General features: G+C 46.2%; 1 protein-coding gene across 1 annotated transcript in view; it reads left to right on the top strand.

Annotated features, from left to right (window-relative positions):
* The window catches only part of LOC147733411 (uncharacterized), a 42181-nt gene extending 18799 nt beyond the window's left edge, over positions 1–23382 (top strand). Inside the window, exons 2-4 of the mRNA XM_086956423.1 lie at positions 21454–21552; positions 22254–22388; positions 22958–23382. Coding sequence (XP_086812549.1) covers positions 21454–21552; positions 22254–22388; positions 22958–23382 — 659 coding nt within the window. The remainder of the gene's footprint in view (positions 1–21453; positions 21553–22253; positions 22389–22957) is intronic.
* Positions 23383–25423: the final 2041 nt, after the last annotated feature.

The following is a 25423-nucleotide window of genomic DNA, read 5'->3' as shown; positions in this document are numbered from 1 at the left end:
ATCACTTGTCCTGCATAACCAGGGTATGCAGGTTGTGTACTGAAGTGTCCCAAATAAAAAACCCTCATTCACGTGCAAAACTGGTGGAAAAGCGGTATATCTTGTTTCTCCGCTATTGATCACGTGTCTGCATAATCATAGGATTAGTGGTTATACATCCTCCAGCCGGAGGTTTACCCTTGGTTAAAAACAGTAGTGATCAGTGATGTGTTCGGTGTTTTAACTAGGAGTTAACATCTCGTACAGCCAGAAAATGCTCTTTATTAGGTCGGCATTCGAGATAAGGATAAACAATTAGTGTGGTGTGTAGGGAGAGTTGATTAGGACTCTCGCACACTTCAATTAGTGCTTAAAAGAGGTCGACATGTTTCAGCCCTTGGTTGCCTGAATAGGTCAAGTGGGCTTTCATCAGGACCGGAGTGCAGGATGTGTAGAGACCGAGGGCATCTCTGTGAATGTGATCTCCTATAAATGGTATTGTCTACTTATATGGAGAGGTGAGGGAAGGGATCTATTAATCCTTCTCCTGATTAGGTCACAAGGTACCTGCAAATAAAAACACATAAACAGACAAGGGGAGTGGGAAATTTATAATGAACTCGTGTACAGAAGGTTCTGTTATCTCTTAAAATCGCTATTATAGCGAAGCAACTGGAAAATGGCAATACTTCAATTGGACCACACACAATCATGGCAAGGATTCACTCCCTCACTTGTTACTTTAAAGATATTATATTGCCTTTAAAATGATTGAGTTGAAAACTGGCAAAATTTCTCTACTCTTTCTATGGGTATCAATTTTATCTTGCATTTCTACATTCTGGGTGGCCCAGGTGACGTGATCTCAACTATGCATCATTGCCCTTGGGACCACGCTCACACTTCAGCGAGGCCATCGCAGACTTCATCAGCCCACTCGCCCTCGCCTCCCCGACTACATCCTCCTAGGAGACCTCAATTTCCACCTGGAGAACGACCAGGACAACAACACCACCGCCCTACTAGACAACCTCGCCAACCTAGGATTCAAGCAACTGGTCAACATCCCCACCCATTACGCTGGCCACACGCTCGCCCCTGTCTTCTCCTCCAGCAACCACATCTCCTTCAGCCACACCACCGAGCTCCACTGGACCCACCACAGCTGGGTACACTTCAACTTCAGGAAAACAACGACCCACCACCGCCCTCAACAAACCCCCCGAAGATGCTGGAGCAAGATCACCACCGACCAACTCACCACCTCCTTGCGCCTAAACCCTCCCACCAACACCACGGACCCCAGCGAAGGAGCCCGCAACCTCACACAGTGGATCACCGACTGCGCCGACACCCTTGCTCCACTGAAAAACCCTCCCAGCAACCTCAACAGCAAGAAATCTGAGTGGTTCACCAAAGATCTCAAAGACTCTAAGAAATCCTGCTGTGACCTCGAGAAAGCCTGGCGCCACAACCAGTCAACGGACAACATGACAGCCCTCAAGAACGCCACCCGCAAACACCACCAGCTGATCCGCGCCACAAAAAGGTCATCCTTCAGAGAACGACTGGACAACAACACCCACAACAGCAAGGAACTCTTCAACGTCGTGAAAGAGCTCTCCAACCCCAACGCCAGCAACAACGACATCACGCCTTCTCAAGACTTCTGCAACTCTCTCGCTACCTTTTTTCACCGTAAGATCGTCGACATACACGACAACTTCGGTGCTCAGAACACGTACCCCACCACCGAACCTACACCTCCCACCACCACCATGTGCGCCTGGACTCAGGTCAGCACGGAAGATACCACCCACACGATGAACACCATCCACTCGGGCTCCCCAGCCGATCCCTGCCCACACCACATCTTCAACAAAGCCGACTCCATCATCGCGCCCAAACTTCGGGACATCATCAACAACTCCTTCATATCCCCCACCTTCCTGGACAGCTGGAAGCACGCAGAGATCAGCGCCCTCCTGAAGAAACCCACCGCAGACCCTTCAGACCTCAAGAACTTCCGCCCCATCTCTCTCCTCCCCTTCCCTGCAAAAGTCATCGAGAAAACTGTCAACAAACAGCTGACAGCCTTCCTGGAGACGAACGGCTCACTCGACCCATCGCAGTCCGGATTCCGAGCGAACCACAGCACCGAGACCGCCCTCATCGCGGCCACCGACGACATCCAGACCCTGCTGGTCAACAGAGAAACTGCCGCCCTCATCCTGCTCGACCTTTCGGCTGCGTTCGACGCGGTCTGCCACCGCACCCTGACAACCCGCCTCCGCCACGCCGGGATCCAAGGAAAGGCTCTGGAATGGATAACCTTCTTCCTCTCCGACAGAACCCAAAGAGTCAGTCTCCCGCCCTTCCTCGCAGAAGCCACCAAGACCATCTGCGGCGTAACTCAAGGCTCCTCTCTCAGCCCCACCCTCTTCAACGTCTACATGAGCCCCCTCACAGCCATCGCACGCAAGGACAACCTCAACATCATCTCCTATGCCGACGATACCCAACTGATCCTCTCCCTCACCGACGACCCCACCTCCGCCAGAGCCAGCTTCCAGGATGGAATGAAAGACATCGCAGACTGGATGAAGCTCAGCCGCCTGAAACTGAACTCAGACAAGACGGAAGTCCTCATCCTCGGCCCACCCATCTCGGCCTGGGATGACTCCTGGTGTCCCCCTGCTCTGGGCCCCCCACCCAAGCCCACGGACCACGCACGCAACCTGGGCTTCATCCTTGACTCCTCCCTCACGATGGCAAAGCAAGTTAACGCCGTTACCTCCTCCTGCTTCAACACTCTCTGCATGCTCCGTAAGATCTTCCGCTGGATCCCCACTGGAACCAGGAAAACGGTCACCCAGGCCCTCGTCACCAGCCGTCTGGACTACGGGAATGCCCTCTACGCTGGGACCACCGCCAAACTACAGAAAAGACTCCAGCGCATCCAGAACGCCTCAGCACGACTCGTCTTGGACATCCCCCGACACAGCCAAATCTCCGCCCACCTGAGGGACCTGCACTGGCTACCCGTCAGCAAAAGGATCACGATCAGACTCCTCACCCACAAGGCTCTCCACGACTTGGGCCCCGAATACCTCAACAACCGCCTCACGTTCTACACGCCAACTCGCCAGCTCTGCTCCGCCAGCCTCGCCCTCGCCACCGTCCCACAGATCCGCTTAACCACCACCGGAGGAAGATCCTTCACCTACCTGGCGGCCAAGACCTGGAACACCCTCCCCACCCACCTACGACTCACCCAGGACCATCTCTCCTTCAGGAAGCAACTCAAGACCTGGCTTTTTGAGCAGTAGCAGCCCCCCCACTCCCCCCCAGCGCCTTGAGACCCTAGCGGGTGAGTAGCGCGCTTTACAAATACTCTTGATTGATTGATTGATTGATTGCGTTTAGGTTTCAATGTTAAAAATCACTCTCAGATGTACTCTTTCACACTCACAGACATAAATTCGTAATTCAAACCCCTAGTTCTCAGTGCCGGTGAATGGTCCGTTATTCAGTGAAATGGCGGCAATTTTGCGTTCACTCATTCAGCCTCAAGTTCTAAGTACTGGTGAATGGGCTAATATTCAGTGAAATGACGGCGACTTTGCGCTCACTCATTCGGTTATGCCTATACATTAGCTTAAGCCACGTGAACACATACCTTAGACAGTTTAAATTTTGTGCCTCATTGGGGTCCCAGTGAGTCAAGGAGATCTTCTAAAATAGTAGTACAAGTTTAGCGATACAAAGGTTAGGGTAATACGTTTCGATTTTAGGCGGCGTTATTCTGTCCAGCTGCTACCTGCGGTCTCGCTCTCGCCACAACTTGTGCTGACTCCCCCACTCTGGGCCCGGGTGACGGAAGCTGTTCCGGGTGCCGTGATATCTTTAGTAGGAAGTCAGCCATGGTAGAAAGACTAACGGACAGGAACAGCAGTCTTTTCTCCGTTTCTGTGTCTTAGTTTGGAAGCAAAGTTAATTATTTGAATACGATTTATTAATTACGCCTCTGTAATACAATACAGGGAGTCTTTCTGTTTTAATTGTGATCTATGTTCTGGAGATGGAAAATGGTACAACTTGCACGAATCTGTTCCAGGTGCCGATATATTTATGGAAGTCTGTTCTCCATTTCTTTGTCTTTATCAAAAGTAAAAATAAATATTTTTAAACAATTTATTAATTTCGCCAACACTTATGAAATTTGCCTCTGTTAATTGACGAGTTTGTCAAAAAAAGAAAGAGAGAGAAAGAGAGGGTAGTCTTTCTATTTTTCAAAAGTAGTCTGTGTTCAAAGATGTGAACTGGGGCTAATTGTGCAGAGTGAAGAGATGATTAATTAGCATCGAAAATGTGGATTAGACAAGTCTTTTACTTCCTATTTGTTGAGACTCAACCAGGGGATGTTGTCGTTCAATCCCTGTGAGTCAGTTTTGAGTCTGTGCACCCACCTTTGCTCTTTCTCAAAGAGGATTTTTTCGGCATTGTGATCATTGTAGTTTAAGGTTTCTAGAACTATCCAGTTGAGGTCTTCAATGGTATGTCTTACTTCTAAGTAGTGAGTTGACATTTTAGTAGTGCTCTTTTTGCATTTGACATTGCTGCGATGCTCGCAGATGCTCTGTTTTACTTTTCTGCATGTCATGCCTATATAGCGCTTCTCGCAGGGGCACGTGATCATATAGATCACATGACTGGTGTTGCAGTTAGTGTTGGACTTGGCCCTTAGTGCGGGTTCCCCCCTAATCTTTTTGCTTTTATTTGTGACCCTGTGTTAGTGATTTTTGGGTCTCTGCGCACTTTTCCCTGGGTCCCAGAGTGAAAGTGCGTGGGTGTAGTATGGCTGGCCTGCCCTCCCATAGGAATGCATGGGGAATGTGTGTGTCCCTGGTAGTTCCTGATGTGTGAGGAGTGCAGGCTCGAATTTGATATGTGCGAACTCGTGAGAGTGAATGCTTCGCAATGATATATGTGGCATGAGTGTGCCATGTGTACAAATGGCACTTCTAGGACTTGGCATATTAATGTAAAATATGCCTGGAGCGTGATTGGCTGGAGCTGGCTGGCATGCCAGGCTCCAGGAAGTCTGGATGGGTCTGCCCGGTGGTGAGTGTGAGATTAGCATGAGTGATGTGTGGGAGGAGTGTACCGGTGTCCTGGATGGGCTGGGTTTTCCCCACACAATGCTGGCTCCGCCCCCCTGTGGTGTGTCTAACGAACCTAACCTCCCCAGTGAAAGAAAGGGGTGGTTGGGCCATCAAGGGTACTCCCAAACCAGCTGCGACTGGTTTCTCCCCCACCCTGCACCTCCAAACAAAGGATTTAGCTGTATAAAAATGGGGCTGTGTCCCCATGAATGTGTTCTCTTTTCTGATCCTGCCAGAGGGGGCTGTTGCTGCTGCTGGGGCCAGGAGGACCGCCACTTGGACTGTCTCCCTGCCTGGAGACCCAGTGTGCTGGCTCTGGCCCAGCCTTGCCCCCCTGCCTGCCTCCAGCCCCTGCTGGAGCTTGTGCTGTGCCTACATCCGTGAGAGCGCTGCTCTCTGCCCTTCAGCGCTGGGGAGCACTGGAATCCCTTGGCTAGCGCTTGAGAGCGCTTTATTTGGCTCCTAGCGCTGTGAGCGCTTTATTTTGTCCTCTGGCGCTTGGGAGCGCCTGTTCTTCGCTGCTAGCGCTGTGCGTCCTTTGGCCGGTGCCCACCCGGCATTCGCTGGCCTGGCTGTGCTCGTTATTTATTCTCGAGTGCCCACCTCGATTCCTTGAGGGATCTCACCCAGCCGGAGCCCACCCGGCATTGCCCTGTGGTCGTGACTTCATTATCGAGGGAGCCCACCCCTCGTTTTGCCCAGGAGATCACCGCCACAGACCCGGGACCGAGAGAGTGCAGCCGCTGACGTCACCCGGAGAGCCGCGCTGTGATTGGTTACAGCTGCCGGAGGCTCGCCGGGTGACTCGCGCTGTGATTGGCTGCCTGCCTGAGAGGCAGGAAGCACCCGAGGAGCCAGCGTCGTCATTCTTCCCCCCCCCCCCCCCTTTCTGGGCTCCGAGGAGCGAGAGGAGATCCCCGGTGCCGAGCGAGGAGGCCGCGACTGAAGGAGAGTCCCGAGGAGCGGGAGCTCTCCTCCTCCAGCCGCCATCAGACCGGTGAGTGGGGCAGGGAAAGCGAGTGCAGGGAGGAGGGCGTCGGGGCACATTGTCGGTGCCCGCCCCTCCCCTGCAGTACACGGGCCTGAGAGAGGCCAGTAGCGTTCGAGCCCAGAGAGGCTCGTGGGACCTTCCCTTTTGTGCTGAGTCCCCCGTGAGGGACTCCAACGAAGCCCGGCTGTGAGAGCAGGTGCCCCGAGGCTCCTGGGGGGCAATTTGTTCTTTGAACCCCGAGTGGCTCTCCAGTTGTTCTGGGGTCCCCCGAGAGGGGCCCCCCCTGGCCACATTCGTGACGAGCCCTGAGAGGCTCAGAGCATTTCCTGTTCTTGAGCCCAGAGATGCTCCCCCGCCCAGTGAGGCGACCTTCCTTTGTTCTTAGAGCCCAGCGAGGCTCAAAGGTGCCACATTCATGTTTAGAGCCCAGAGAGGCTCAGGGGGACATTTTGTTTATTCAGAGCCTGCGAGGCTCCAACGTTGGCCCAAGCCCCTTCACACAGCTGCCCAACACTTTGTGGGCAGCTGCCACGTTTAGGCCCTGACATTGGGACACAGGGACTGCCACAGGTGGTGGCGAATGTGGATTTTGCGCTATTGTGTTGCTGTTCCTTGCACCTCTGTTTGTATGTTATGCTTCATGTGCTTTACCTTTACACCTCTGAATGGGTAGTTTATTCATCATGTGTGTTGTTGCTTTTACACCTCCGAATGTATTGTGATGCATCATGTGTTTCCTTCCTTAGACCCCTACAGGTATAGCGATACTTAGGTGGTTGTTTTTCTCCTAGTGCAGGTGGTGCTAGTGAGGTCCTGGTTACCAGTAGTTACTGGTTGTGTACTTTATATTCTATGTTCTAAGTGCTAATTCTACCAAGTGTTAAGTCCTAAAGTGCTGATTCCTGACAGTGGTCCATGTGGCCCTGTCTTGTACATATCCCCTGTAAATTCTGCCCGTGCCTCTGGCTCATTGTAAAGTGTGTGTTTTATCTAATGTGTTTTGGCGTAATACAAAGGCTATTTTTATATATAACCTTGTGTGGAGTTTCCTTTGTGGTGGCCCTTGGGTGTTGTTGCTGGGGTGCGTGTGCAAATACTTAACTCATATCGTGTTGCGTGTTTATCTAGGTTCCTGATCGATACTGCGACCTTATGCCCCTATTCGGCTATAAATCCATTTATTCCCTATATTGGCATAACCGTTCAAGTGCGATATTCAGAAAGTCATCTCTGGCCTCACACGAACAGAGCCACATTCCAGCATAGTTCTCTGCCACTTCCTTTGCAACCAATTAGTGCAATGACAGAGCAGAAGTCACTATCTGATATTCCTAGATTAACACTCCGAGTTCTTCAACAAGATAAAAACTCAGCAAACCTGGAAATCCCCGCTTGCTGTGTTTTGATTAGTAATGGAACTCTAATGAGCAACTGATAGCTATCACTTCCTAGTGACATCTTTAATTGACGTCTTATGTCCAGCAAACTTGCGTCAAACCAGGCACCTGTCAGGTATAAATACTACCAACGTTGCCTTAAGCAATTGCTGGTGTCCCATTGCTGTTGTATGCTGTATGCAGTACGCTGATGCTGCTGCTGTCCCTTTGGTGGTGAAGCTACTGATACCATTATCGCTGCTAAAGCGCGAACGATGGTGTGGTGAGCTTAGGAGCTGAACAGCCGTCCCTCTGCGAAGAGCCCAGCAGATGCCAAGCTGCCCGCGGACGCTGTCCCCCCTCCTTCCTCGACGCGCTGAAGAGAGACGCTGCATTTCTTCTGCTGAGAAATCCAGCTCCAGCGTTTCCGGTCTGCCCTCGCGGGTTACTGGGATACCGAGTGCCTCCTGAAGGAAATACCAGACTTCCATCATTCTATTCAGAGGTATGGTGTTGACTAAAACCTTAGATGAGAATTCTTGAAGCAAACCTTGGCAAAACCAACTTAACTTAAAGCTACTTACTTACTCCCCTTCCACGTGTTAGGCTTAGGTCAGGCACACTGGGGTAGGCGTAGTTAGAAGCACCAGTTGAGTATTTTAGCCTAATGTATATATGACTGTATATATGTTTTATTACTTTTAAACCATTGTATGGCTAAGAAACCATATCAATGCTTTTACAGTATTATTTCGCAATCCTTATCTTACTGTACGTACTTTTTATAATAACAAGTCTTGCAATTGTGGCAATACATTTCTCTCGTACGAGAAGAAAGACTGTTCAATAAATGTTAACCTTTATTGGCAAACGCCCTTCTCTCTATTCTCTACATCTCGTGAAAGTAAACTGCACTAACCTGACTGAGTGAAATACATGTCTATTGTTTCACACGACCCTAGAGATTGACTCTTAATCTGAGGAGCAAAGTTGTCATGTTGCACGGTTGTTGGAAAGCTGAATCCCTTCTTGTCTGTGCCAGGGAAGCTGATCACTTCCCATGCAGAGAAGAAAGTTTCCAGTGACCTCTGAGATAGTTGGTAACACACCCAATTAAGTTTAGCATAGTCAGTGGAGGCCTGGAATATCCGCAGTTCCACGTCGATACTACTGTTTATGTTATTCCAATGCGCAGGGCCTAGTGGGAAACTAGGAACTACACTACATGGCGCCCAACGTTTGGTAAGGCGATAAACTAACGCAAGACGTTAGAGTAACTCAGTGCATATTTCACAGACCCCTTTCTCCCGTAAATACTCCAATAGACGTCTGGAGTGGGTGAAAGGTTAAAATCCGCCCGACCTTAGTAGGAAGAGATTCCTATGTAAAGCTCTGGTTTATTCAACGTTGAAGGATACAGTGTTCCAAAATATTGTGCACCTAATCTTTGTCTCCTTGGAGACCAACTCTGCAAAACCTGCATTTATAAAAAATGACAGACAGTGAAGAAGAAAGGGAAGCAGTTGGACTGGCAACCCTACTAATAGAGGAAGACTCGAGTCTCCTAGAAGCAGACCCGGATGCAATTATCATCCCGGTCCACTTAAGAAAATCTATAACTTTAAAACTTATAGAAAACGGACTGACACCTCAAGGTGGTACAGTAATTTTCGTGATAGAGGCTCACGAATATCGGCAGACAGAGGTATTCTATTCATGGATAAACTTTCCAGCGGCAAACGCTAGAACAAAAGAGTTTCACTATTACAAAATAGAGGAACCTCCGGAAGAGTACGCTCCTTTCGAGGAGATTGAAATTCCACTTAAATTTCAAGAGCACCTGCTCTGGTTTAATGGCGCCCTAAAACACAATGATCACATTACCAGGCTCGGTCCACTAGGTAGACCAGGCGCAACGTGGCCGGTTCTAGCCAGCTACACACCACATCCTGACATTGTAAAAATGTCTAAAGAAGAGCTGTTAGTACAGCTAAAAACACTAATTAAAATACATAGGCAATTAGTCCAATATGTAATGCGGACTGCAACAGTCCAGCCAGCTGTTAATGTACCACAGGTGACCCCTCATCAGGGGAACACAAATAAAATCACACCACAGAACATACAGTCATGTCTTGGTAAAACACCCGTAAAACGGGAATAAATTCCTTTCTGGTTAGCACAGAAAATCACTCAAATAGAGGCAGTATTTCCTGATACTACCCCTATAGAGAAACACAGAATCTTGACCATCTGCCTTCCTACTGGAATCGCACCACACGTGGAGATCTGCGACACTTGGGGTACAGTCTTTGCTTCCATTTACACAAAAACACACGGTGTTCCGTCTATGGCGGTAATACCAGAAGTGCTAAAACAGATTCAAAATGAATACGGTCCAGAGCCCGCTTTAAATCTAGGCATGAAATTACTGAAAGACTTCAAGCAGGTCTCGGCTATATTACTAGCCAACATTAAAGGAGAAGCAGCATCTGTGGCGATTCGCCAGAAGTTGAAGGAAACAGATATAAAAGATCCAATTGAGCTTGCCAAAATCATAGAAAAATGCTATGAAGAATTAGGTAGAGACAGCTTGGGTGAGAAACCAGTAAAGCCCCAACTGCTCGAAAATCCTGAAAAATTATTTATTAAAAATAATTCAAACACTCCTAAAAAGAGCTGGGATGGAAATAAACAATCCACTCCCAAGGAAAAAGTTTTCCAGTCCAGAGGAAGGTCTCCTCGACGGAGGGAAAGAACTCCGACTCGAGAACACCAGTCTCCCCAGAGGGAGCCCTCTGAGAAAAGATATAACCTTAGAAATAGGGATAATCTGAAAAAACCTGATAGATATCAAAGTATTGATACACGTCCCTCTCGATCTTTTCCACAGAAATCGGAAAGAAGAGGACGGTCAGACCCAGGAGAGCACACCAAGTCCAAAGACAAGGAACCTGCTCAGAGTAAAAAATCTCAATTTTCAAAAAAGAAGGTAGCCAGTATTAGAGTAATCAACCATGCCGAGAATACTGAGGACACAGTTGAAAAACGGGGAGTGGGCATTGACAATGTTGGACAGTGCAGCAGAAATCAGTATAGCGCGCAAGATCTTGATGAGTCATCTGGAGACAGTGGACACGAATGAATACATTCAGGTTGAAACTGCCGACACCAGACTTAGCGAGCCCCATAAAATATACGAAATAACATTGCGTATGGAGGGTGATAAGACTAGGAAAATAAGAGGTCTATTTTGGGATAAGCTCTCAAAAGGCTATGATATTCTGTTAGCTGAAAAAGATTGGCCCCCAGAGTTTGTCAGGGAGTGCCCTCGTGGCGAAGAAGTGATTATGCCTGCCTTCTCGAATCACATTCCGATTCACAAAAAATATACATATGCAAGGAAATGGGCAGTAGCCCAGGCTCCGGCATTGTATAAAAATCATGTAGGATGGGATGAGGACTCTCCTCCTCACAAAATCCAATTAAAAAGTGAACCAACTGCCCAACGGCAGTATCCCATAAAGCAAGAAGCTAAAAAACAGGTCAGGGAGATCTTAGATCAACTTGAATACCAGGGGGTGATTGAAACATGCACCTCTCAAATGAACAATCCTTTGTTTCCTGACTCCAAGCCAGACAATTCATATCGTCTAGTTTTGGACTACAGACATCTTAATGCATGTTGCAAAACTTTTGCAGTACAAAACTCGCATAGTGCAGCCCTAATGAATAACATAGTTAGAAAAAAATATAAAACAACATTAGACATATCTAATGGCTTCTTTTGTCAAAACATTGCACCAGAAAGCAGATATTTGACCGCTTTCTCTGCATTTGGGTCGCAGAAAAAATTCTGTCGACTCCCACAGGGGTTCAAGAACAGCCCAGGACTATTCTCAGCTAGGGTAACAGAGTTACTACAAATCTATGATGATGAGGCATTATCTTACGTAGATGATATCTATCTCACAGACGACGACTTGGATACTCACTTGAAAAGAGTGAACACCATTATACTTGGGTTCGCAGCAGAGGGTTACAAATTCAACTTTAAAAAGTCCCGAATTGCCCATCTGACAGTACTATTTTCAGGGTACGAATTATCAAGTGAAGGGAAAAGCGGACAACTTCTTAGAGAAGTGCGCTGTACTCCAAGCTCCAAAAACGCTGAAGAATTTACAATCCATTCTAGGTTTTCTGAATTTCGGAAGAACTTACATCCTAAATTACGCAGAGAGGGTTAAACCTCTCTACGAATTAATTAAACCTGATTTTAAACAAATCAATTGGACTCAAAAACACACAGAAATTTTGAGATCACTGCAAACAGACATGTTAGCTAAAACAAAATTAGATACACGTGACAACACACGTGATCTTGTAATCCGAGTCATCCCAGGAAGATGCGGATTCACGTACCTAACCTCTAATGAGGGAGAAAAGGTACAAATAGCTTACAAATCACATTTGTACACAAAGGCTGAAATAAAATTCAGTTCAACTGAGAAAATTCTAACTGCGGTTCAGACTGCTGTAGCAAAAGAAAGGCCCCTAGCACAAGGTAAACGAATAATAATCGTAACACCTATACCGGCTTTAGAAGCGGTAACTAAAGCAAGCATTCCTAATGCTAAAGCTTTGCATCCGAGATGGATTCAGAGGGTTAATTCTCTTGCTGCAACAGACGTAGTTTACGAATTTGATCCTAACTTAAAAACACAGGAATTTTTACAATATGAATATGAAGGTCCTCTGCCAATTGAAATCCTGCCTCTCGAAGAATACGGAAGTATTATATATACTGACGGATCAGCACAACCCGCAGTTAGGGGTAAGCAAGCTTACAGTGCTGCGTGCGCGATTGTTAAAGGTCGCTGGCACAAAGGTAAATTTAGACCAATGGTCACCAAAACACAATCTCTAGGGGATTGCTCGGCTCAACGAGCTGAATTAGTAGCATTTAAGATGGCGCTAGAAAATACCGATCGCGAATTCCCCACAATAATAGTGTGCGATTCTTTTTATTGCGTACAATCTTATAATGAATACTTGCAGAATTGGGTGGAAAACGGTTTCAAAGATGCAAAAGGTGGCACAATAAAGCATAAAATGCTTTGGGAACAGGTAGTTCTTTTGCAAAAAGAACTACAAAAGACTCACGTGATACACACTCTGAGTCATCAACGTGATGGCGTTCACGTTGCAGGGAATTCATTGGCTGATGAAGCCGCGAAGGCAGCTGTGCAAACGGCTTCCGTAGCTGCGATAACTCGGTCACAAACAAAAATAGACAGCGATATTCTACAAGCTGTCAGTGCGTCAGTAAAAAATGATAAGAAAACACTCCCAAAAGGCTTTCCTGAAAAGTACTTGTACTTAACAGATACGAATAATGTTCCTTTTGCTCGAATCCCTGGAGTGGGGGATAGAGTAATTCCAAACAGGGAACACAGGTTAGGACTAATCAAAGCGGCACACGAAGGGCTTGCTTCTGCACACGCTGGCGTTACCGCAACAATATCACTATTAAAACAGAGATATTGGTGGCCTCGCTTGAGAATACAAACTAAAAAGTATGTATTAGAATGCGACATATGCCAAAGGATAAAAGTATCAACAGTAAAACGACCAGCGCAGACACCCCTTCTTATCTCGGATAAACCATTTGCATGTGTTTACCTGGACCACTGTGGTCCCCTACAAAGGGACGGCAACTATAGATATATCATGGTAGCAGTGGATTCCTGTACGAGGTTCATATGGATGTGGCCCCAGCGCTCGGCTGACGCTAGAACGGTTATAAAAGATTTGCGAGTCTTTATCGGCACATACGCAATTACCACGTTCCATTCTGACCAGGGTCCTGCTTTCAGCTCTCGAGCTTATAAGGAGGCCATGGCCAGCATGGGAATTGGGTTGCGGTATTCTTGTCCGTCGCACCCGAAGGGAATAGTGTGGTTGAAAGAAAAAACCGGGACATAAAGCGATCTATAACAGCGAAGGTATTAGGTTCAGGCGCTGGGTGGGTCAAACATTTAATAAGTGTCCAAACTAGTCTTAATAACTTGCCAAGAAATTCTCTAAAAGGTTTCAGCCCATACGAACTATTGTTCGGAATTAGAATGAACATTCAGGACCTCGATAGTCAGATGTCAGTGGTACAAGAAAAAACAACAGACTTTGACATCAAAGATCGTTTGGCTGTTTTACAGGAACTGAATGAAACAAGTAAATCCATAAGCAACATAAAGTTAAAACAGCAGCCAGATACCACTGACGAGGCACCACAAGCAACAGCCCCAGCAAGGCCTGTCTGGATTCCAAAGATTGGGGATCTAGTCAGAGAAAAGATTGCGGTGAAGAAGGAATTTGGGCCTTCTTACAGAAAAGCAGTACCTGTCTTGGCAGTCACCGGAACAAGATCAGTTGTGCTACCGCCCCTTGCTGGTAAAAAGGAGAACAGAGTCGTGTCCATCGACCTGGTAAAAACACAAGCATGTGGCCTATAATCAACAGTAGGCCCAGTGGACTCCCAAGAAACAACAGAATACCCAAACTTGCAACAATCCAAGAGGTTCAAACTGAAAGACTAATCACATTCGATCAGCCTGCAGTGCACAGTGAAGGACTATGCAATAATGCCATGGAACTCGTGCCTCTTGAGACACAGATTGAAACAGTTCGTCAAGAAACAACACCGGTCTACACTAATGTGGCATCAGAAAGTGCTACTGGGAGACAGATTGAAAGAACAATCCCATCAATTGACAGAACTGCCTCTGATTATTTCATCAACTTCGACAACTTCTCTGAAGATCAAAACGACCCCGAAGTGATGTCAGAAACTAAAAAGACTTTTAAAGAAAAAGCAACGGAACTCTTTCATCAACTAAAGGAAATCTACCTTATTTCACCTTGGCTAGAGTTCTGGTTCGGTCTAGGTGTATTTTTCCTCCTGCTTTGGCTCATCATGGTACTGTGTTTGGGAAAATTCATTGAGGGAAAATATATTACAATGGACACAGCAAGTCAGAACATCAACCTAGTCCTGAAACCACACAGATCATCCCACGTGAAGAAAAGAGAACTGTCAACAGTAAATGTCACAGCAATTCCAATACCTGGTGGGGTAGTATGGGAGAAAACTGACTATGAGATATATGGTCCGGTCGAAATCCTGAAGTATCCTCATCAACTGAAGGTTTTCTTAAGTGACTTTGTAAAACCTAGCACATTCTCTGATGATTGGGACTTTAACAGTATTAATGACATGATGTCTGATTTAGTAATGTCAGCTAGATTCACAGATCATGATTATTTACAAGGTTCATCTAGTTATGAGCAGTTATTTTGCTACACACATTATGGTGATCATTACTTGCATAAATCTGCACAGCCTAGAAATGTTTTTATGTATAATCAATGGGAACATTGTGCTACACCACCTAAAAGCAGTTCTGAAGCCTTTTTGAGAAATTCAAATACTTCTCAGGGTTTAACACCAGTGATGCAGAAACGTTTTATTACAAACTGTTAGATAAAACAGGAATGAAAACAATGCTGACAAATTCTAAATTGATATATTCAGAAGCATTTTATGATAAAATGATGACATTTGGTTTTGATTATTGGAAAGATAACATTGAAACGAAAACAATTTGGGGTACAAAAGGTTGGCAGGTACAAGGCATTGAAGCACTATTTAGAACCTGCATGACACCAGAACAAATGTTGTTTTTAAATGACACAATACACCAAACATCTTGTCTTGGCCTAGCCAAGATCAAAGACCTTAAAAAACCGTCTATACCAAAGCCAATACCTGAAAATATAACTGCAGATATTGAGTTAGACGTAACACAAATTTTACATTTTAACAGAACACATCCTGATTGTAAAAAGTGGTTAATCTGGCCTACTGACACAAACAGCTGTCAAGATAGATTCCTGAATAAAACACAGGGGTTAAAAATGACCAGACTAGACTCAAGATATTCCCAGAGACAACATCCAGGGATAATAACAACATACAGTGTAGGGAAACTCTGCCTCGAATGGCTAACATCATCCACACTGGCTGAAATTAAGCAACACTTGTCTTTACTAAAAGATGGTGCTGATTTGCGCGATTTCATTCTTGGACCACGCAAACAGCGTCAAAAGCGTTTCATAGCGACCAGTATCTATGCTGGGTACAACGAGGCTTGGAAAGTCAAACAAATTGAAACAGCTGAAAAAATACGAGAAATTGATCGTATTAATTCGGAGAAATCTCTTTCTGTAGTAGACAATGGGTTAATGACTCTGTCTTCCAGAATATATTCGTTGGACAATATTGTATCCTCTGCCTTTGATGTGATAGATAGAGACTTGCTAATGTTACAACATGGCCAGTCGCAATTACGTTCTATTATACAATTAGGCTGGACGCTGCAAAATCTTCGTTCAGGCTATGTGCCATGGCGTTTAATCAACACAACGTCATTATTTTCCATTTTTAACCTTACTGATAAACAGATCAGTTTGGCACAGAAAGGAGCAGACTATACAATCCTGAGCATCGAAAAACTTGAGAGATTACCATTGACAATGTCAGAGAGTCCTGTCATTGAATGGATAATACACGGAATTATCACTTTTCCGATAACAACTTTCCGATTTAAAAAGTGCCTTGAGTACATACCTACTGGCCAGTATGAACAATTGGGTAAAGGATATGTAAAATCTGAATGGAAATTACCATACACACATTCTTGCTATAGTGACAGCGACAAAAATGTATTTCTTAGTGGTGACAACTGTAAACATTCACTAAGCGGTATACTTTTGTGTCAGGGTATTAATTTACACGGAGCATGTGATGGAAATTCTAACAACCTTTCATGCCACCAGCTAGTCACACCTGCAACTCAGATAGAGCCCTTCTTTATGCAACTCGCAAACGGGAGTTACATTCTTAGAACGGATCACAGATGTTGTGGCCTAGCGCCAGGGAAAAGTTATCTAGTAAGCGTAACATCCATGGTCAAAGGCTGTATGCAAGCATTGTTCCCGAGTGGGCCTGCAGACACAGTGACTCCCATCTGGCCTCGTCTGAATCTCTATTCTATACGAATTGATACTTTAAGCAAAATGAAGTCTGTGCTTTTACAGACAGCAGTGCCTATAACGTCATCAAAAAGAGACGTATGATCTTCTAGTTGCAAGGACAGCTACTGAAGTTCATGAACTTTTATCAACAAATTGCCCCGTGCATTTCGTAGAAATGCTTAGCCAACTCCTTAACATGTCTAGTGCCCCGAGCATCCCAGGCATATTTAAGACGATTTTTCCTGGACTGCTAACACCCTTTCAAGCAATTTTGGGAATCGTTCCTAATTTTGTTCACTCTGTTTTTGGCGGCATACCACTATTTTTGGGACTCGTTGCAGGGATTTTATTTTTGACCCTCCTGCTTTGTTATGGCTGGCCAAAGCTCAGACATAGCTCCCATGAGAATGGAAGAGACAATCCTAGCAATGCGCTACCGGGACAGGATAACTAACGTCCTTGGATTGGCCAGGCTGAGAGATCTAAACATGACCTGGTTCCTTGCATTCAGACCTATATGGCAGAACTGTATCTTACCGGTACTAAGATGTATGCTATGCGGAGATGAATGCGTGTTGGACATCTGTCTTTCACTTCCATCAGCAGTACCAATGGACGTCGATACTTTGCTCAATCCAATAACGGCTCACGCATTGTGTTGTCCCCAGCGGCTACCAATCCTGATGACAGCATTCGTTGAGACTCCTGTGCTATGACTAGGTGGTAACAGTGGAGCGAGTGACAAAAGCAGCATCACCCAGGTACGACCTTCTGTGAGCATTGCTGAACCCGACTATGATGACAGCAATCATTCTCACACCTGCCAAGTTACAGCACTATCGAATTTGGTTGAACTGTCACCTGATTTTGTGGACCAATTCTTTGAGAGCCTGTCTGATACGATGTTCTCACCCGTACAGAAACAATAACTTTTGAGAAGCTTTCCGACACACAGCGTTCCCATGAACTCTGAATTCGGCCTTCAGTTTTGATCAACAAAAACTGCAGAAAGCGTTGGAACTCTATTTCCCCGTTCAAACATTAATTCTTTTGAATTGGATATTTTTTAATATTGACCCTTTTTTGGCACGAACAATTCTTTGCTTAACGTAAAAACTATTCTTAGAGAACAGAAGCTTCACACTTCTATTTCTAAACACATCTAGAGACATAACAAACTTACATCAGCCTCTAGCACATTTATTGCAATGCATTTATATGTGATGATTTATCTCGCCCTTCTTCTGTTTCAGAGATACTTCATGTGTAATTCTTTTTGCATAATCGTTCATTGATTTCATATGCAATAATTTTTGAATGATTTCTATGCTTCAAAAACGTACAGTACCTAAAATTTCACGTATGACAAATACGCCTATTTCAAATGCATTTATGTATTTTGGGGTGGGCAATGTTACACATGCATCTAATTGCTCTAGTTTTAGTAATTTGATGGACATGAAAACGTGGAGTGGGTGTTGCGTGTTTATCTAGGTTCCTGATCGATACTGCGACCTTATGCCCCTATTCGGCTATAAATCCATTTATTCCCTATATTGGCATAACCGTTCAAGTGCGATATTCAGAAAGTCATCTCTGGCCTCACACGAACAGAGCCACATTCCAGCATAGTTCTCTGCCACTTCCTTTGCAACCAATTAGTGCAATGACAGAGCAGAAGTCACTATCTGATATTCCTAGATTAACACTCCGAGTTCTTCAACAAGATAAAAACTCAGCAAACCTGGAAATCCCCGCTTGCTGTGTTTTGATTAGTAATGGAACTCTAATGAGCAACTGATAGCTATCACTTCCTAGTGACATCTTTAATTGACGTCTTATGTCCAGCAAACTTGCGTCAAACCAGGCACCTGTCAGGTATAAATACTACCAACGTTGCCTTAAGCAATTGCTGGTGTCCCATTGCTGTTGTATGCTGTATGCAGTACGCTGATGCTGCTGCTGTCCCTTTGGTGGTGAATAGGCATGGGCGGATTTTGCAGATTCGCAATCTGCGAATTTGCGGATTTGTGGATTGCGAAAATCCGCAAAATCCGCGAATCCTCGCAGATTTTTTTTTTGGGGTGTTCGCACGGGTTTCTGCAAGTTCGCGAGGGTTTTGTGCAATTTCGCAAATTGCGAACTTACTTGTCAGGTCGCCAGTTTTGCGAACTTGTTGTTTCTACGTGCCCAGCCTGTTTGCAAGCCTTTCTTCATCACTGCCACCCTCTGTCACCACTGGCACTCTCTTTGTTCACCCATGCCACCCTCTGGCTCACCAATGTCACCCTCTGTGTCATCACAGCACCCTCTGGTTCACCAGTGTACATTATTGGGGCAAACAAAGCACTGCCATCCTCTGTCAACACTGGCACTCTGGTTCACCCATGCCACCCTCTGGCTGTCAGACCCATGCCACCCTCGGTGTCATCACAGCACCCTCTGGTTGACCAGTGAGTGTGCATTATTGTGGCAAAGTAAAGCACACCTGCTAAGTGACTTAAGTTTTGCATAATTAAATTACAACAACACCTGCCCTGCCGCAACTGACATTAATGAAGGCTGGCACCTGCTTGTCTGCTCCCTTTCCTTTCCTTTTCCTGTTTGTTGCAATGTAATTTTTCTTTAACAGGAACCTAACCGAATTCTGGAGGGCCCCTTCAGGAAGCACTACAGGGAATGGTTACAAATGATGAGGTTGAACTTTTGCACCTGCTCATAGCTTTTCCTTTTGCAAAACTCGTTTTTCGGTAATTTCGCACTATTCGCGAGGCGCGGCGTTGTGCGAAATCGATCGTGTAAGCCGCGAACTCGTGCGAGTTACCCCAAGGTTTACGGGCGCCGCCATTTTGTTTGCGTGACGTATTTCCGTTTCCGCCCGCTATGTGTAGTCTTGCGCGAAGAGCGCCTTGCGAATACAAGTTTGCACGAGTTCGCGAGAGAAATCGCGTGAGAACCTACTTACGCTCACGTGATCGGCCGCCATCTTGTTTTTCATTCATTCCTATGTGTCTGGGCATGGTGTTTCTATCCTCTGTATATCTCTGCCATCCTTTGCTTATTATATTTTGTTTTTGATCTATTAAACTTTTTTTCTATCCCTCTTGTTTTTTAGGTCTATATTTTTGTGTTTAGGCTACTTTTGTTTACTTTTCAAGTACTTTTTAAACTTTTATTTCCTTCTTCTCTACTCCTATTCTTTTTCATTTTATCTCCTTACCTGCCCAGAACATGGTGAAGACAGCTGTCAAGCTGCCCAAGCCGGGCACCGCAGCCCGTGCCCGGCTCCCGTGTGGCCGCTTGAGGGCGGAAATGGTGGTGCCCAGGGAGATCTTCAGCCCTGAGGAGGTGGGCACACTCGTTTATTTTGTGCAGCGCCGTCTCCCGAGGACCATCGCAGCAGGCGGCAGGATTGCTGCCGGTTATACCAACAGCCAGGAGCGTCGGAAGCGGTGGGGGCAGGTGTGCCGGGCCCTTTTTAAGATCACGGGGGTCCAGCGCACCTATAATCAGGTGACCCACCGCTGGACCGATATTCTGGAGCGGGAGCACGACCTGCTCGATCTGCTGGGAGTGGAGGTCCCCGGGCTTGGTGAGTAGTAGTAGCAATTTTTTCATCACTCACTACTCTGTTTTTTCTCCTGCTCTGTGTGTTAATATTGCAAATGTTTGCTTTAACTTTTTTACAAAGAGCAATAATGCTGCTGATTACATTGATAAGAGAGCTAAATTAATATTTAAAAATCTTCTGTGCATTTCAGGTGCACTGCTCTCTTTCTCTGTGGCGGTGCCACTGCTTATTTGTTTTCTATTTTGTGTTCATTTAATTGGGCTGAGTAATGTATGAGTGTACTTTACAGAACTGCGTAATGCTAGACACAAAGGGGCAGATTTACAAGCCCCTTGCGCCACGTTTACGCTGCCTTACCTGACGCACATCGACGTAAACGTGGCGCATCCCTGCGAGTCATGTACAACGTGATGCTTCTAAGGAGATGCACCACGTTAAGACCTGGGCCTGCGCCACAATGGGTGCGTTCCCACGCAGGGGGAGGAGGGGTGGCGGTCAGGCAGATGTGCGCCTCGCAAAAGTGCCTGCGTGAAATCTACAAGATTTAACGCAGGCACTTCCGCGACGCTGCTACGTAAATTCTTTATGCCTGCTTGCTTGAAGCAGGCGTAAGGACTGATGCGGTATGTTGAGTATTGGGCATCCCTGAGCATTGCTATAGTTGCATCGCGCCTGCGACGCGACTCTAGAGATGCGCCCCTCTTTCGTCACGAGATGCATCACGCATCTGCCTACCCTTGCGCCAGGGTTTGCCGCATTGTAATTGCGGCGCATCTGCCGTGACGCAAGGTTAGTTTTGAGTTACGCATTTTGTTCTGGTGCACCTCTGGAGGTGTGCAGCCCAGAACTCGTAAGTATGCCCCTAAGTGTCAGATTAGCAATTACCTGTGCATCCCTGCAAAGTGTGAGGCACGCCAGCACCACCCATGGTGCGCCGTATTTTCAATGCGGCACGCCATGGTGCCAAAACGTCACCGAAGCGTTACGCATCGGTGCCGTAAACGCGGCTCATTGATGGAGTTGCGTTGCAACGATGGCGCAGCTCCAGCAATGCTGCGTCAAGCCGTAAGCCTGCTTCATGCAGGCGCAGGATTTCAGTGACGCATCATTGTCCTAAATGACTGAGTAGAGGCGCAGGTGCAGTCCTTCCTTTGTAGCCCTCTTTTTGGCTAAAATAGTTGGTTCTTGTTCTTTCTAAATGTTTGATTTGGTTGACAAGGACATCGACAAGCAGCAATCATCAATTTTTTCTGTTCTTTCTTTCATGTTGTACGTCAGGTCCGCCCAGGGGCAAGCGGACAGAAACAGCGGATGCAGTGGCTCCAAAGGAGGAGGATGATGCAGGCCAGGGCGGCGAGTGCTCCTTTGCTGGCCCCAGTAAGTTTTCATTTAAATATAGAGGACCTATTGTTGTCCAAGCGTTCCTAATTTAAATTTTTCGAAACAGTGTTTAGATAGGAGCAAAATCAATAATACTACTGTTGCAGGGACAATTCTCTACAAACCTTACTATGGACACCAAAGACCAGAGTAATAATATTTCAGAGTGGCGTGTTTGGCACACTGTATACTATAGTATAAACTTGGTAGTGTCAGCGGCACGGACTCCTCCTTGCAAAAATTACAAAACCTTTTGCTCAGTCACTCTAGCTTGGAGGACCAAAAACCACAGAGTCTATTCAAGTTTAAAAGCTTTATTAAAAAAAGTAAAAGTAAACACATATATTAAAATAAAGTTAGCTGGAAAAGGAAAAGTGCTTGGTGCTGAGTTGATGAGTAATGGAACACATGTCTTGTGGTCGAGCCGAGCTTTCACCTGGTTTAGTTGATGTTGCTCTTGTCCGTAGAAGTCCAGCGTCTGTCTGTTCAGAGAAAAAAGATGTGTGTTAAAATTAAGCAAGCATTCATCAATTGTGACAAAAAAGTGCAGCAAGACAACAGCCTTCCCTGGAAGGAGGGACATTTTTACTTTAGACTAGAGTAGACAGTCAATTATTTTTTCTGTTTTCAAATTTCTTCATTCCTAGACCAAATACTAGTGAGTGGTGTAATCTAACAGTCTTAAATATATTTTTTAGGTGGAACAGCTGGTGGCGGGGCCAGCTCGGACGTGATCGTCATCGACTCGGAGTCTGAGGGCGACTCTGGGGAGGATGCGGCGCAAGTGGACAATCAGACTGTGAGGAAGCAGGCAGCGGTGGTGTGGAGTACAGGTAAGCTGGATCATGGTACTATCTGACTCTTAGATAGCATATGATGTGTATCTAGTGCTGGACCAGTGACAAATTACAATATGGTAATTACAGCAGGCTGGGACCGACAGACAGATAGAGGCAGAGAGAGAGGAAGACAGAAGGAGAGAGAGAGGGAGGGAGCCAGAGGGAGGGTGAGGGAGGGAGACAGAGAGAGAGACAGCGAGGTAGAGGGAGACAGAGGGAGACAGAGAGAGAGATAGAGACATATCGCCTGGGCCTGGTGCAGATGATACTGTTGCTGGTGTGGTTAACGGCTCAGAGGAAAAGTCACTCACTTCTGCCAGATCTCTTTCATATGAAAGAGCACCAAACCAAGGATACAAGTGAGTTGTGGGAAGGGAAATGGTGATTCAAGCGCCCCCCCTTGCCCCTCCATGCGGACGCCCATGATACTGGCCTCAATAGTTTTGTACTGCGCTGGCTAGTTGCTAGTTGTACTGTGACACAACTTCCTGCTGAATCATTTTGTGTTAATCATATTCTTAAAGAGCATTCGTTACAGATTATGTTTTTCTTTCTTCTTATAGTTGGTAATACTAAAACATCAAAACCGAGCAGGAGTATGCGGGCTGTACTTGCCCGGCAACGGAGGCTGGATGCCACTGTTGCGCAATATCGCCGGCTGGTGGAAATGGAGGGGGACGACACGCACTCCAGTGTAACATCTTCTGCATCCTCCTCCGTGACCCCACGTTCTGCCGGTAAGCGCAGTGCTCCAGCCAACCGGAGCCGTGCTGGAAGACGCCACCGCCGAGCAGCAAAGGCTGCACCTCCTCACAGTACTGTAAAGGCTCGCTTGCGCCTTGCACTCCGCAGAGTGTCCAACCTAGAGGCGGAGGTCCAGAGATGGAAGGAGTATCATAATCTGGTGGAGGGCCTCCGTTTAGATCAAGCCATCATCCAGGAGAAGTTTGATGCCCTGGAGGCCAAATTCAACAACCTGCATCCGTAGAGTGTCCTTTGCCCCTTTTTTAGAGACTTTTGGGGGGTGGGAATTGGGAGTTGGGGTTTTTGGGGACTTTTGATGGACTATTTATTTGTTGGGGTTAGGGAGGGTCTTGCGGGAGTTTATTTTGTTAGGGATATAAAAATATACTTTTTCAAACTTTATCTGAGCATAGCTGTTTTTTACTACTTTTGAGCCTGGTGGGTGGTGGTTTTGCAGTAAGTTTGTTTTACGGAACACTGTCATCGTGTTGATTCACCTGTAATTGGCCAAATGTTTTCCAAAGTTAAATGCCTGTCACAGAGTTTCCTAAATCAAGAGTCCTAGGAGTTTACTAGTAGTACCACTGTCACTCTCTCGCCTCTCCTCCTAATACTCCATTATGCTACCTCCCATCCAAACGCTTATCTTACCTGTAATTTGTGTTTGTTGAGGGCTGTCTCCACCTGGAATTCACAGTGTCCTAAAGCGTTCTGCAGCAGGGCCCCAACTGGAGTTTCCTGGCGTGGATTTTCTGCAAAGCAAAAGCAACCTGTAATTGGCCAAATGTTTTCCAAAGTTAAATGCCTGTCACAAAGTTTCCTAAATCAAGAGTCCTAGGAGTTTACTAGTAGTACCACTGTCACTCTCTCGCCTCTCCTCCTAATACTCCATTATACTACCTCCCATCCAAACGCTTATCTTACCTGTAATTTGTGTTTGTTGAGGGCTGTCTCCACCTGGAATTCACAGTGTCCTAAAGCGTTCTGCAGCAGGGCCCCAAGTGGAGTTTCCCGGCGTGGATTTTCTGCAAAGCAAAAGCAACATGTAATTGGCCAAATGTTTTCCAAAGTTAAATGCCTGTCACAGAGTTTCCTAAATCAAGAGTCCTAGGAGTTTACTAGTAGTACCACTGTCACTCTCTCGCCTCTCCTCCTAATACTCCATTATACTACCTCCCATCCAAACGCTTATCTTACCTGTAATTTGTGTTTGTTGAGGGCTGTCTCCACCTGGAATTCACAGTGTCCTAAAGCGTTCTGCAGCAGGGCCCCAACTGGAGTTTCCCGGCGTGGATTTTCTGCAAAGCAAAAGCAACCTGTAATTGGCCAAATGTTTTCCAAAGTTAAATGCCTGTCACAGAGTTTCCTAAATCAAGAGTCCTAGGAGTTTACTAGTAGTACCACTGTCACTCTCTCGCCTCTCCTCCTAATACTCCATTATACTACCTCCCATCCAAACGCTTATCTTACCTGTAATTTGTGTTTGTTGAGGGCTGTCTCCACCTGGAATTCACAGTGTCCTAAAGCGTTCTGCAGCAGGGCCCCAACTGGAGTTTCCCGGCGTGGATTTTCTGCAAAGCAAAAGCAACCTGTAATTGGCCAAATGTTTTCCGATGTTAAATGCCTGTCACAGAGTTTCCTAAATCAAGAGTCCTAGGAGTTTACTAGTAGTACCACTGTCACTCTCTCGCCTCTCCTCCTAATACTCCATTATGCTACCTCCCATCCAAACGCTTATCTTACCTGTAATTTGTGTTTGTTGAGGGCTGTCTCCACCTGGAATTCACAGTGTCCTAAAGCGTTCTGCAGCAGGGCCCCAACTGGAGTTTCCCGGCGTGGATTTTCTGCAAAGCAAAAGCAACCTGTAATTGGCCAAATGTTTTCCAAAGTTAAATGCCTGTCACAGAGTTTCCTAAATCAAGAGTCCTAGGAGTTTACTAGTAGTACCACTGTCACTCTCTCGCCTCTCCTCCTAATACTCCATTATACTACCTCTCATCCAAACGCTTATCTTACCTGTAAGTTGTGTTTGTTGAGGACTGTCTCCACCAGGAATTCACAGTGTCCTAAAGCGTTCTGCAGCAGGGCCCCAACTGGAGTTTCCCGGCGTGGATTTTCTGCAAAGCAAAAGCAACCTGTAATTGGCCAAATGTTTTCCAAAGTTAAATGCCTGTCACAGAGTTTCCTAAATCAAGAGTCCTAGGAGTTTACTAGTAGTACCACTGTCACTCTCTCGCCTCTCCTCCTAATACTCCATTATACTACCTCCCATCCAAACGCTTATC

This window comes from Lissotriton vulgaris, chromosome 2_1, assembly GCF_964263255.1.
Source record: "Lissotriton vulgaris chromosome 2_1, aLisVul1.2, whole genome shotgun sequence".
Classification (NCBI taxonomy): Eukaryota; Metazoa; Chordata; class Amphibia; order Caudata; family Salamandridae; genus Lissotriton; species Lissotriton vulgaris.
This window is presented reverse-complemented; position numbering and strand designations above follow the sequence as displayed.